This window comes from Heloderma suspectum, chromosome 5 (assembly GCF_057233095.1).
Source record: "Heloderma suspectum isolate Gila_16-S chromosome 5, 16-S_ref, whole genome shotgun sequence".
Taxonomy (NCBI): domain Eukaryota; kingdom Metazoa; phylum Chordata; class Lepidosauria; order Squamata; family Helodermatidae; genus Heloderma; species Heloderma suspectum.
In genome coordinates this window covers 146,023,721-146,037,004 of record NC_139462.1, presented here as the reverse complement: position 1 = coordinate 146,037,004, position 13,284 = coordinate 146,023,721, and the positions used below count along the sequence as shown (strand labels likewise).

At 42.2% G+C, this 13,284-nt stretch overlaps 1 protein-coding gene across 1 annotated transcript in view; it reads left to right on the top strand.

Annotated features, from left to right (window-relative positions):
* Positions 1-11,971, top strand: part of CNTNAP2 (contactin associated protein 2) — a 2,014,778-nt gene extending 2,002,807 nt beyond the window's left edge. The window contains exon 24 of the mRNA XM_084857751.1: positions 8,867-11,971. Coding sequence (XP_084713877.1) covers positions 8,867-9,066 — 200 coding nt within the window. The 3' untranslated portion in view covers positions 9,067-11,971. The remainder of the gene's footprint in view (positions 1-8,866) is intronic.
* Positions 11,972-13,284: the final 1,313 nt, after the last annotated feature.

The following is a 13,284-nucleotide window of genomic DNA, read 5'->3' as shown; positions in this document are numbered from 1 at the left end:
CTGAAGAACTGAGGTGACAAAAGATGAAGTTCTCAACCTTATTGATATTTATTTATTTATTTATCGTATGGCACATTCACATCGCATTACAATAAAAACATAGAGCATAATAAATATGAAATATAAAATATAGATAGGAAGATCACAAACGTATGTCTAGGTTACAGATATAGTTTTTTGCTTCAGTTGTCACAGCCAGGAAATCAGCAAAGTCTCCATTGTAGGCTCGGTTTTGACACTCTGTCCCTATGTGTTGGATGGTTTGTTTTTCAGCCCCACAATCACAATTTAATGATGTTATTTTGCCCCATTTATAAAGGGCATCTGCACATCTACTATGACCCATGCGAATTTGGTTCAAGGTTGTCCGTATCGCACAGGGCTGGTCAAATCCAGGTGGTTTTTCCATGATACAGGGCAAGCTTTGGCATTGTGGAGGACAGTTTCCTAGCCAATGTTGTTTCCACGTGTTGTGGATATTAAAATCACCTTCTAAAAGAGCTTTAGTGGTAGAAATGGCTGGATGTCTTGATCTTAGCCTGTTTCACTCCAAGTAGGTTACATCATTTAATATTGGTAGCTGGAGATGGTCAATAATCTTCTGGTATTCTTGAAGAAGGGTGCTCTTTCGTCTTGCATCCGGAGGTGGTATGTGGCTCAAAACTGGCAGCCAGTATGTGGGAGTAGGTTGCATCATCCCACTAACAATGCGCATTGACTCATGCAGTTGTGTATCAATCTTTCTTGTGTACAGACTATTAAGCCACACTGGGGCACAGTACTCTGCTGCTGAGTAAACCAGACTGAGTGCGGTCGTTCTCAGCGTATCCGCTGTCGAGCCCCAGCTAGTGCCGCATAATTTGTGTAGAATGTTATTTCTACTTCTCAGTTTGGCAGCAGTCTTCATCAGGTGTTCTTTATAAGAAAGTGTCCTATCCAGTGTGACCATAAGATATTTGGGATGCATGTTATGATTGAGCTGGTTTCCCTTAAATTGAATGTTGAGCTCTCTGCCTCCTGATCTGTTACAAAGGTGGAAACATGTTACTTCCGTCTTTGTTGGATTGGGCTGTAACCTCCACTTATGAAAATATTTATCCAATATGTCTAGATCAGAAGTGAGGACATCTTCAGTTGTCTCAAAGGATTTATGTTGTGTGGCTATAGCCCAATCATCTGCGTAGCCAAACTTCCTAGACTTTGTGTGTGGTATGTCAGCTATATATAGATTGAAAAGGAGATGTGCAAGAACCGAGCCTTGTGGTAGTCTGTTTAAAATTTTAGGGACGCTGGTATCCTCTCCTATAGTCTCAGAGAAAGTTCTTCCAGCAAGCATATTACCAATAAGTCGGGTAGTTTTTCGGCATGAGGTTACTTGTATGAATTTATAAAGTAGTCCATGTCTCCACACTGTATCATATGCCGCACTTGAATCTATAAAGGCAACCGACATTTTTTGCTTCATCTGATATCCTGCTTCTATATAGGTTGTTAGTGAAAGCACTTGAACAGCGCAACTTCGTGCAGGGTGAAATCCAGCTTGTTCCACTGGAATTATCTGGAGTATCTTCTGGCTGATTCTATTATGCAGAAGCCTTTCAAGAAGCTTATAGACAGTGCTTAGCAGTGTGATTGGTTGGTAGTTCTTTGGTTGGTCATTTATTTTTCCCGGTTTGAGTATTGTGATGATTTTTGCTTGCTTCATCTTGCTTCATCTTATACCCGTTTCCATAATATCCGAAAAGAATTCTGCCAACCATCTTTTTGCATATTTTCCAGTGCAGGAGGAATTCAGGATGTATACCATCATGTCCAGGTGCCTTGCCAGCTTTTATGTCCTTGAGTGCGTTTGTAATTTCAAAGGGGAGAAAAGGGCATGAATATTCAGATTGTTCAGGACAAGTAGTTTTGAGAGCACTAAGTTTTTGTCTAATTTGTCTTGTATGGACTTTGTGGGGGCCAATTAGTAGCTGGGGGCTTATATATGTTAGTTATTGTTAATTCCCCTATTCTTATAGTTACCTCTTGTACATTGTTGAGATTAGAGGCTGAGCACAGTTGGGCATTTTCAACTGATGACCTTACATACATTGCCAGTCCATAAGCATGGTGGTATGTTGCTCCCAGCAAGTCGTAGCCAGGGATCCTGCCTCTCTGTCTAATTTGGTCCTCATTTTCAGCATGAGTTTCCTGAACTGCAACTCCATCGATGTCATTATCTGCTAAAATCCGTTGTAGGACTTGACACTTAGACCTACTTATTCCTTCTTTATTAATCTGGCATTTCTTGGTAACAGGACCAAGATTCTTTGTCATGGGGTCCTGAAAAGGACCATTTATGTTCATGCCTTGAGGCATAATTTGGTGCGATGTGATATAGCCAGGAGATTATTAGGATTAACTGGTTACCGTAACTTCGAAACTTCAGGTATTTGCTTTGAAGTGACTGTTCTTTAGTACCACCCAGGAGACACGTGTGACTTAAGGAATGTCACGGACGCAAACAGTATTGTTCAATTTACCTTAATGATAAATTGAAAGCAAATAAATCACCGGGCCCAGATGGTATCCATCCTAGAGTTCTCAAAGAATGCAAATATGAAATTGCTGATCTTCTAACAAAAATATGTAACATGTCCCTAAGATCAGCCTCTGTACCAGAGGACTGGAAGATACCCAATGTGTCCAGGGGGGATCCAAGAAATTACAGGCCAGTTAGCTTTATGTCTGTTCCGGGTAAATTGGTTGAAAGCATTATTAAAGATAAAATTAGTAAGCATATAGAAGAACAAGCCCTGCTGAAAAAGAATCAGCACAGCTTCCGCAAAGATAAGTCCTGTCTCACTAACCTTTTAGAGTTCTTTGAGAATGTCAATAAACATGTAGACAGGGGTGATCTGGTAGATATTGTTTACTTGGACTTCCAAAGTGCTTTTGACAAAGTCCCTTACCAAAGACTCCTGAGCAAACTTAGCAGTCATGGAATAAGAGGACAGGTCCTCTTATGGATCAGTAACTGGTTAAACAGTAACAGAAAGCAGAGAGTAGAAATAAATGGTAAATTCTCCCAATGGAGGGAAGTAAATAGTGGGGCCCCACAAGGATCTGTATAAGGACCAATGCTTTTCAACCTGTTCATAAATGATTTGGAATTAGGAGTGAGCAGTGAAGTGGCCAAGTTTGCCGATGACACCAAATTATTTGGGGTGGTTAAAACAAAAAGGGATTGTGAAGAGCTCCAAAAGGATCTCTCCAAACTGGGAGAATGGGCATCTAAATGGTAAATGCGGTTCAGTGTAAGCAAGTGTAAAGTGATGCATGTTGGGACAAAAAAATCAAAACTTCAAGTATAGCCTGATGGGATCTGAACTAGCGGTGACTGACCAGGAAAGAGATCTTGAGATTGTGGTGGACAACTCAATGAAGATGTCAACCCATTGTGCAGCTGCTGTAAAAAAGGCAAACTCTGTGTTAGGCATAATTAGAAAAGGAACTGAGAATAAAACTGCTAATATCGTACTGCCATTATACAAATCTATGGTGAGACCACACTTGGAATACTGTGCACTGTTCTGATCACCACACCTAAAAAAAGATATTGTAGAGCTGGAAAAAGTACAGGAAAGGGCAACTAAAATGATCAAGGGGATGGAGCATCTCCCCTATGAGAGGTTACAATAGCTGGGATTGTTTAGCTTGGAAAAAAGGAGGGTAAGGGGAGACATGATAGAGGTCTACAAAATTATGCATGGTGTGGAGAATGTGAATAGGGAGAGATTTTCTCCTTCTCTCAAAATACTAGAACCCAGGATCACCCTATGAAGCTGATTGGTGGAAGATTCAGGACTGATAAAAGGAAGTACTTTTTCACATAGCACGTAGTTAAACTATGGAATTTGCTACCACAGGATATAGCGATGGCCACCAATTTGGCTGGCTTTAAAAGGGGGTTGGACAAATTCCTGGAGGAGAAGGCTATCAGTGGCTACTAGTCTTGCTGGCTATGTGCTACCTCCAGTACCAGAGGCAGTGAGCCTATGTACACCAGTTCTTGGGGAACATGAGTAGGGAGGTGCTGTTGTGCTCATGCCGTGCTTGTGGGTTCCTGGTCGACAGCTGGTTGGCCACTGTGTGAACAGAATGCTGGACTAGATGGACCCTTGGTCTGATCCAGCATGGCTCTTCTTCTGTTCTTCTGTTCTCATGACTCTTGGTCTGAAACAGCATGAGTCTTCTTATGACAAGACGTTATGACAAGGGTATCCTACTACCACTTAAAAGAGGTTAAAGGGGAAACTTAACAGGATCTTGCATGCAGGGGGAGGGGAGTTTCATTTCAACATACTGAAGCTACAGATCTCAAAGCCAATAACAAAAAACTACATTTTTCTCCTTTTTTTTTTCTTTTGTCAAGTTTATGAGATTTGAGGGCAAATTAGCAAAACCATGGCTTTTCAGTAAATCTACATTGGCAGTGCTTTAATTTGGTGCCTCATTAATGACTGTATTACCATAGTTAGAACCCTAAACATCTTCAAAATCTGGCTTTGACTTCAGAAATAGATATAGATTTTACTGCATTAACTTTTGGGACATCCTGAACACATAAATCGTGTCATTGGTCCCATAAAACTGATTGGGGGGTTTTGGAGGGTGGGGTTATGTAAACATATGTGCTTAAGGGCTATGGCCATGGTTTTGTTGAGACATATATATACAGGGTCCCCTTCATGGATCACTGCCTTGTTGTGGCGAAGGGGCTTGCGTAACTCAGTGAAGCCATAAGCTATGCCGTGCAGGGCCACCCAAGACGGACAGGTCATGGCAGAGAGTTCTGACAAAATGTGGTCCACTGGAGAAGGAAATGGCAACCCACTCCAGTATTCTTGCCAAGAAAACCCCATGGAACGTATCACAAGGCTAAAAGATATGACGCCGGAAGATGAGCCCCTCAGGTCGGAAGGTGTCCAATATGCTACTGGGGAAGAGCAGAGGGTATTTCCAAGTAGCGCCAGAAAGAGTGAAGCGGCTGGGCCAAACCCGAAAGGACACTCAGCTGTGGATGTGTCTGGTGGTGAAAAGAAAATCCGATGCTGTAAAGAACAATATTGTTTAGGAACCTGGAATGTCAGATCAATGAATCAAAGTAAGCTGGAGGTGGTCAAACATGAGATGGCAAGATTGAACATCGACATCTTGGGAATCAGCGAACTAAAATGGATAGGCATGGGCGAATTTAATTCAGGTGACTATCATATCTACTATTGTGGGCAAGAATCCCTTAGAAGAAATGGAGTAGCACTCATAGTCAACAAAAGGGTGGGAAAAGCAGTACTGGGGTACAATCTTAAAAATGATAGAATGATCTCAGTACGAATCCAAGGCAAACCATTCAACATCACAGTAATTCAAGTCTATGCCCCAACCACGGAGGCCGAAGAAGCTGAGGTTGATCGGTTCAATGAAGACCTACAACACCTTCTAGAAATAACACCAAAAAAAGATGTCCTCTTCATCATAGGGGATTGGAATGCTAAAGTAGGAAGTCAAGAAATCACCGGGATAACAGGCAGGCATGGCCTTGGTGTACAAAATGAAGCAGGACAAAAGCTAATAGAGTTTTGCCAAGAGAACATGCTGATCATAGCAAACACTCTTTTCCAACAGCACAAGAGGCGACTCTACACATGGACATCACCAGATGGTCAATATCGAAATCAGATTGATTATGTCCTTTGCAGCCAAAGATGGAGAAGCTCCATACAGTCAGTCAAAACAAGACCTGGAGCTGACTGTGGCTCAGATCATGAGCTGCTTCTTGCAAAATTTCGGCTTAAATTGAAGAACGTCGGGAAAACCACTAAACCGTTCAGGTATGACCTAAATCATATCCCTTATGAATATACAGTGGAGGTGAGGAATAGATTTCAGGGATTAGACCTGATAGACAGAGTGCCTGAGGAACTATGGACGGAGGTCCGTAACATTGTTCAGGAGGCAGCAACGAAATCCATCCCAAAGAAAAAGAAATGCAAGAAAGCCAAGTGGCTGTCTGATGAGGCTTTACAAGTAGCTGAGGAAAGAAGGGAAGCGAAAAGCAAGGGAGAAAAGGGAAGACATACCCAACTGAATGCAGAGTTCCAGAGAATAGCAAGGAGAGACAAGAAGGCCTTCTTAAATGAACAATGCAAAGAAATCGAGGAAAACAACAGAATGGGAAAGACTAGAGATCTCTTCAAGAAAAGTGGAGATCTCAAGGGAACGTTTTGTGCAAAGACGGGCATGATAAAGGACAAAGAAGGCAGGGACCTAACAGAAGCAGATGAGATTAAGAAGAGGTGGCAAGAATACACAGAAGAATTATACAGGAAAGATCTGAATGTCCCTGATAGCCATGATAGTGCGGTCACTGAACTTGAGCCGGACATCCTCGAGAGTGAAGTCAAGTGGGCCTTAGGAAGCATTAGTAACAACAAAGCTAGCGGAGATGACAGTATTCCAGCCGAGCTATTTAAAATCCTAAAAGATGATGCTGTTAAAGTGCTGCATTCAATATGCCAACAAATCTGGAACACTCAACAGTGGCCACAAGACTGGAAAAGGTCAGTTTACATTCCAATTCCAAAGAAGGGCAACGCCAAAGAGTGTTCAAACTACCGCACAATTGCGCTCATTTCACATGCCAGCAAGGTGATGCTCAAAATCCTACAAGCTAGGCTTCAGCAGTATGCGAACCGAGAACTACCGGAAGTACAAGCTGGGTTTAGAAGAGGCAGAGGAACTAGAGATCAAATCGCCAACATTCGCTGCATCATGGAGAAAGCAAGAGAATTCCAGAAAAACGTCTATTTCTGCTTCATTGACTACGCTAAAGCCTTTGATTGTGTGGATCACAACAAACTGTGGCAAATTCTGAAAGTGATGGGAATACCAGACCACCTTACCCGTCTCCTGAGAAACCTGTACGAGGGTCAAGAAGCAACAGTAAGAACCAGACATGGAACAACCGATTGGTTCAAAATTGGGAAAGGAGTACGACAAGGCTGCATATTGTCACCCTGCTTATTTAACTTATATGCAGAGTACATCATGAGAAATGCCGGGTTGGATGAATCAGAGGTCGGAATTAAGATTGCTAGGAGAATTATCAACAACCTCCGATATGCAGACGATACCACCCTAATGGCAGAAAGCGAAGAGGATCTCAAGAGCCTCTTGTTGAGGGTGAAAGAGGAGAGTGCAAAAGCTGGTTTGAAACTCAACATTAAAAAAACGAAGATCATGGCATCTGGCCCCATCACTTCCTGGCATATAGAAGGGGAAGAAATGGAAGCAGTGACAGATTTTACTTTCTTGGGCTCCAAGATCACCGCAGACGATGACTGTAGCCATGAAATTAAAAGACGCTTGCTCCTTGGGAGGAAAGCTATGGCCAACCTAGACAGCATAGTAAGAAGCAGAGACATCACCTTGCCGACAAAGGTCCGTCTAATCAAAGATATGGTTTTCCCAGTAGTAATGTATGGCTGTGAGAGCTGGACTATAAGGAAGGCTGAGCGCTGAAGAATTGATGCTTTCGAACTGTGGTGCTGGAGAAGACTCTTACGAGTCCCCTGGACTGCAAGGAGGTCAAATCAGTCAATCCTAAAGGAAATCAACCCTGACTGCTCATTGGAAGGACAGATACTGAAGCTGATGCTCAAATATTTTGGCCACCTAATGCGAAGAGAAAACTCTCTGGAAAAGACCCTGATGCTGGGAAAGACTGAAGGCAAAAGGAGAAGGGGACGGCAGAGGATGAGATGGCTAGATAGCATCACGGATGCAATGAATATGAACTTGAGCACGCTCCGGGAGAGAGCGCAGGACAGGAAGGCCTGGCGTGCTATGGTCCATGGGGTCACGAAGAGTCGGACACGACTGAACGACTGAACAACAACAATATATACAGGGATGGGCCGTATGTTGGGGAAGCAATTAGTAATAGTAGTTTTTATTGGTCACCTTTCTACAGGAAAAAAAAAAACAGCTTTGGGGTGGTATGAGAAGCACCACTTCCAGTATAAACCTACCCATGTGCTATGATTGTCATCTGAACCCCTTTTCCAGGTGCCTCCTCTGAGGAAGGCTTAGAGGGTGGCAACAAGGGGGAGGGCCTTCTTGGTGGCCTGTCAGTTATGGAACACTCTCTCCAGTGAGGTCCACCTGGCACCAAGGCCTAGGAGAAATGTAGTTATGTCCACACACATTATGTCCACATGTGCATATGGGTGGAATGTGAGTGGCATGACTGGGTAGTATATGTATATGAATGTGTGAGTGAATGTGTGAGTAGTGTGAGTGAATGTGTATGAGTGTGTATCTATATCTATATCTATATCTATATCTATATCTATATCTATATCTATAAGGAGCGTGTGTGAAAAAGTGAATGAATTCAAAGAAGGTTTTAAACAAAGACAAAAGTCACATCTACAGATTAATGCATATGCTTGCTTGCTCTTTCTGTTTCTTTAGTAATCTGTTTGTAACATAGTTAGGATTAATTATGTCATGAAATTACTATCCTGCTATAGTGTTATCTGCAGTTCTTTGTAGTATCATCCACACAAACCTGACTGAACTAGTTGCCGGTTCATTGATATACATTAAAAATTGAATAGTAGCAATAAGATAGTGAGATTCCCCATTACAATAAAAATGATTGCAGATACTGTCTGACAATAAGTGAATATTTTAGCCGTCAAATCTGACAGTAATATTTGAAAAATAACTGCTCTTCAGGCTTGCTTAACCTTAAGAGCCAGTTGAACTACAATTTTGTTTTCTCTCTTTTTAACACATTAAAATCTTCCATCTCTCTTAGGTGTCATTGCTGTTGTGATCTTCACCATCCTCTGCACCCTGGTGTTCCTCATTCGCTACATGTTCCGCCACAAGGGAACCTACCACACCAATGAAGCCAAGGGGGCAGAATCTGCCGAGAGTGCTGATGCAGCCATCATGAACAATGACCCCAATTTTACGGAAACCATTGACGAGAGCAAAAAAGAGTGGCTTATCTAAAAATTGGGGCAGGGGGAGGGAAGCAGATGGTTTGGGAGTAGGGATTGGGGTGGGATTGGCGAAGACTTTTTCAGCAAGAAAAAGAGAGCTCTTTTACAGTCTCTTGAGCACATCTAGTTTAAACAAAAAGAAGATCAGCACAACTGGAGCAGCAAGTGACAGACAAACACTGAGACTGGAAACACAACAGCATTTCAGAAAAGTACTATTTAATTTTGATTTACCATGAATTGCCCCTTCTAGTATCCATCTAAACCAAGGGCATAATTTAAGAGGTTCCGCATTGGTTCACAATTGTCAGTAACCACCTGCCTTCTTTGTCCGTAGCTAGAGGTGTTCAAAAATGCCTGTCAGAACAGGGGCCACTATTCTACTTTTTTTTAGAAGCCCTTTAGAATGTAAATATTTCTCTCCTGAGGACAGCAACTCAATCTCTAAAGGCTGGGACCATTGTTCTCTCACATTCTTGCACATATCATTTCCTAAAAAGAATGCTGTAAAAGCTGGGTAGTGTTCACACAGTGTTTCAGTGATTGTCATTTTAATGCGTGTTTAAAAGTTTCAATATGGGCATATCTAACTGCATTACAGACTTAAAATGGCTTAACAGTCATTCCCTCTCCCTAGTGAATTTTGGGAACTGTCATTCTGTGCGGGAGGTGAAGACATTCTTAAGGCAGGGGTTGGCAATTTCTGAGGGTCTAGGGACCAATTCCCCCTTCTCCCAGAAGTCACCAGAATTTGGTCTGCTGCCTGCACATTCAGGTGAGCTACCGAATTTGCCGCTGAAATTTGGTGGCACAGCAGCAAAAAAGGGTTGGTGTTTCCTTCAAACAAAAGACTATATGGTCCTTTTTTGGTGCCAGATTTCAACAGCAATCCACTACTTGTTTTCCTTACAGCCCCGTTTTGCTGCTGAACCATCAATTCCAGCAGCAAATTCAGTGGTGGTGGTGGAGGAGGCTGCAAAAAAGGCTGTGGGGTGGGGTGGGTTGTGTGTTGCCCACTCCTGCTCTAAGGGGTCCCATCTGATGTTATCTTTAATGGCATGGAAACAACTTCATCATGGCTCAGGCACCTCTGTTGTTTAAGGCCGCATGGGAGGAACCCATACCAAGGCTCCTTCCCACACCAGCATTGCTCCAGATCCTGGGAGGGACAATACTGGTGTTTTAAGGCAAGGATACTTCCCATGTGATTTGGGGCTCCCAACATTCCCATACTACTCAAGGTAATGTTGGAACAGCCCTAACATAAAATTTTCCACATCCCCACCAAGGTACAGTTCCTAAGATTCTTTGGAGAAAACCATAACGGTTAAACTAGTTTTTAAAGTGATTTAATTTTTTGGCATAGATCCACCCTCAGAGAGCAAGAAATCCAGGGTGTAGGAAGCATTTGAGGGAAATCCACCTTTGCCTGTTTTCAGTTGTGCCAGCACTTTGAAATGTATGCCTGACATGGGCACGTGATAATGATTGTGTACAGTACCTATCAGCAATGTAAAGAATGCTCCTATAATTCTTGTCATTGTCAGACAGGAGGATCTTAAAGCACAGGAAGCCTTATTTGTTTTCTTGCTCAAATCTGAGGCAAGACCATTCCATTTAGCTTTGCTACGACTCTGCTGACCTGAGGTCATCATGCCCACATCCGTTCTACCTGTGACATATTGGTGTATTCTGTATGTATATAGACATATAGTGGGGAATTAGAACCAGATTTTACAAGTTCGTTTGCTTCTGTTTCTTATATATAGGCCGTTGCAGAAATATTACTACAGTTTTAGCAAACGCATTTGATCCAGGAGATTTCATGTAATATGTGGCATATTGATTAACTCATTTTTTCCCTCTCCTTTTAATCTCCCACTGAAACCCTGTTGTGAAGGAAATTTGTCAAGCAGTTTTCTCTTAAAGGGAAAGGCAAAAGATATTGGATAGTCCTGCATGCGGGGGGAGCTGCAGAATGACACAGTCCCAGAGCATGGCTTTTCTTTAAAGCACAGATTTGCCCAATCTATATCATTATCTCTGTTATGGCAATTTGAGGGCAGATAAGGCAATAACTAATGCTTCAGGGATTCGTATTGCATAGATCAGTCGAAATTTAGACATCACTAAAGTGGGGAGATCCGAGACCAGTTCACACACCTTACATTTATCTATGTTTTAGCAAGCTGTGGTTGTGTGAAAGGACTGTCTCAGATCAAATATCATGGCTTGAGCTTTCTTATAATCTGAATGCAGTCCCCACCAGTGGGGCTGTAGGCCACCGCTGCAGTACAAATTTTAATTGGTTTCAAACTGGTTTAACCATCAGAACTTTCCTAAATAATCTTGTGAATTGTAGTTCTATGAGGGTGAATTCTTCATTGTCTCTATCCCTTCCACCCAACTGCAAATCCTTAGATTCCTTGGTTGAGTTCTATGGCTGTTAAACAGGTATGGATCTGGTTTCAATGTATATTTGTACAAGTCCCATTTCCCTTCATAACAGCCATCGTCAACTGACCTTGGGAAGAAGCCTCTTCCTTTTCAGTAAAGACAGAATCATTCAGTTATGTTTTTTTGATGGCAGGTGATTTTTTTTTTTTTAAGGAAAAGAATGACCATTGCTGATTTAAGAAGATTCTCTACTGACAAAGCCTTATGGAAAGTTGTATAGTGCAACCTAATGAAAATATATGATTGTATGGCCTCTTGCTTATCATGTATTTTTTAAAAAATGAATTATTTCTTGTGAAAAAGTTTTATGCCTATGATGGCTGTGGATCCATGTAATCCATCTGCTCACAATTTTGGTATGCACAGCTTTGAAACATTTCTATATCAACTACTTCTCAAAAAGTTTGACTGGAAATCCAGAATAACTGTAGCTCAGCATACTAAAGACTACTATTCTCTTTTAGCTGAGTCCTCACTTTTTTCTGGGGTATGGAGGGGAATGAAATGTATATATTGCAAATGCCTCACAAACTGGAGAGAGAGCTCAATGTCATACTTCATGTCTGTGGGTCTGTCTGTCTGTCTGTCTGCCTGCCTGCCTTCTCCTGAAAAGCTTTGCAGATGTTGATGGGAAATGTATCCTTGGAATGCTAAGAGGGAGAGGAAGGTAATAGACTGTGTTTGGGGAGCCTGGAACATTTCCTCTCAGAGAGAGACTCACAAATTCCTATCCACCTTATGAAGTAAGATGAGAAATAACACTACGTTCCCCAGTGTTAGGAAGCCACCAGTGCCTTTGTGACAGCAGTAGTCATTACACTGACCCCCTTCTTTTATTCTATACCTATCTGCATGCCTAGTAACCAGGATGTTTCATGCTAAAGATAAGGACAAAGGCTACCATGCTTAACAGCAGGGCCAGTGTCAAGAATAGGCATGGTTGGGCACCTGCCAAGGGCCCACACCTCAGTAGGGGCCCACTGACAAGTTGCTCCTCCTCACCATTGCAACCTGCTTGTCTATCTGCCTCTCGCTCTGGCCCAGACAATGGTGGTGGTGGTAAGAAGCAGTAAATGCCACTCCCTATTTACCAACTGCCTGTCTGCCTGTTGAGCAAGCAAGTGGTAGCAATGATGAGAAAGACGATGAGGAGCAATAGAACCTGGTGACAACGGCGGTGAGAAGGTGGACTCATTGAAGGAGGGGTGCTATTGCGGGTATCTTGCCGAAGGGCCCTCAAAAACCTGGAATCGGCACTGCTTAACAGGCCTGGGAGCCAGGAATCAAGAACGGATGTGAACAAACAGAAGTAAGCATGAATATCTGCTCCATACACATACCCATCATTTGGTGGGCGTTTCACTAGTAAACAGACATACCAGGCTTTCCTTTCCTATTTTCCTAACCTGATGAGAACTTTTCTTGTAGTATTGTATCTGAGGTTTTTGTTTTTTGCATTGACTTTTTCTGAAAAGTTACCCTTCAACAAGAAGGAAGGGAAATGATATTATAAACTGGTATTTTGACAACTTCTTCAGCCCACAAGTTCACCTTTCTAATTCAAAAAGCTGGGGGTTTTTTAGGTCTAAATCCTTCAAAAGTCACATTAATAAAATATTTCTGTTCAGTCCAACCACAGCAGTGAGACAGAATGGATTAGATAAGAGCATGGGTGTGAATCTGCCTTATCAATTTCTTTTTTTAAATTTGTCCTGAGGCTCACTCATCTGATGAAACACCTATTATGTTAGCCAAGCCATTAAACCCAGTT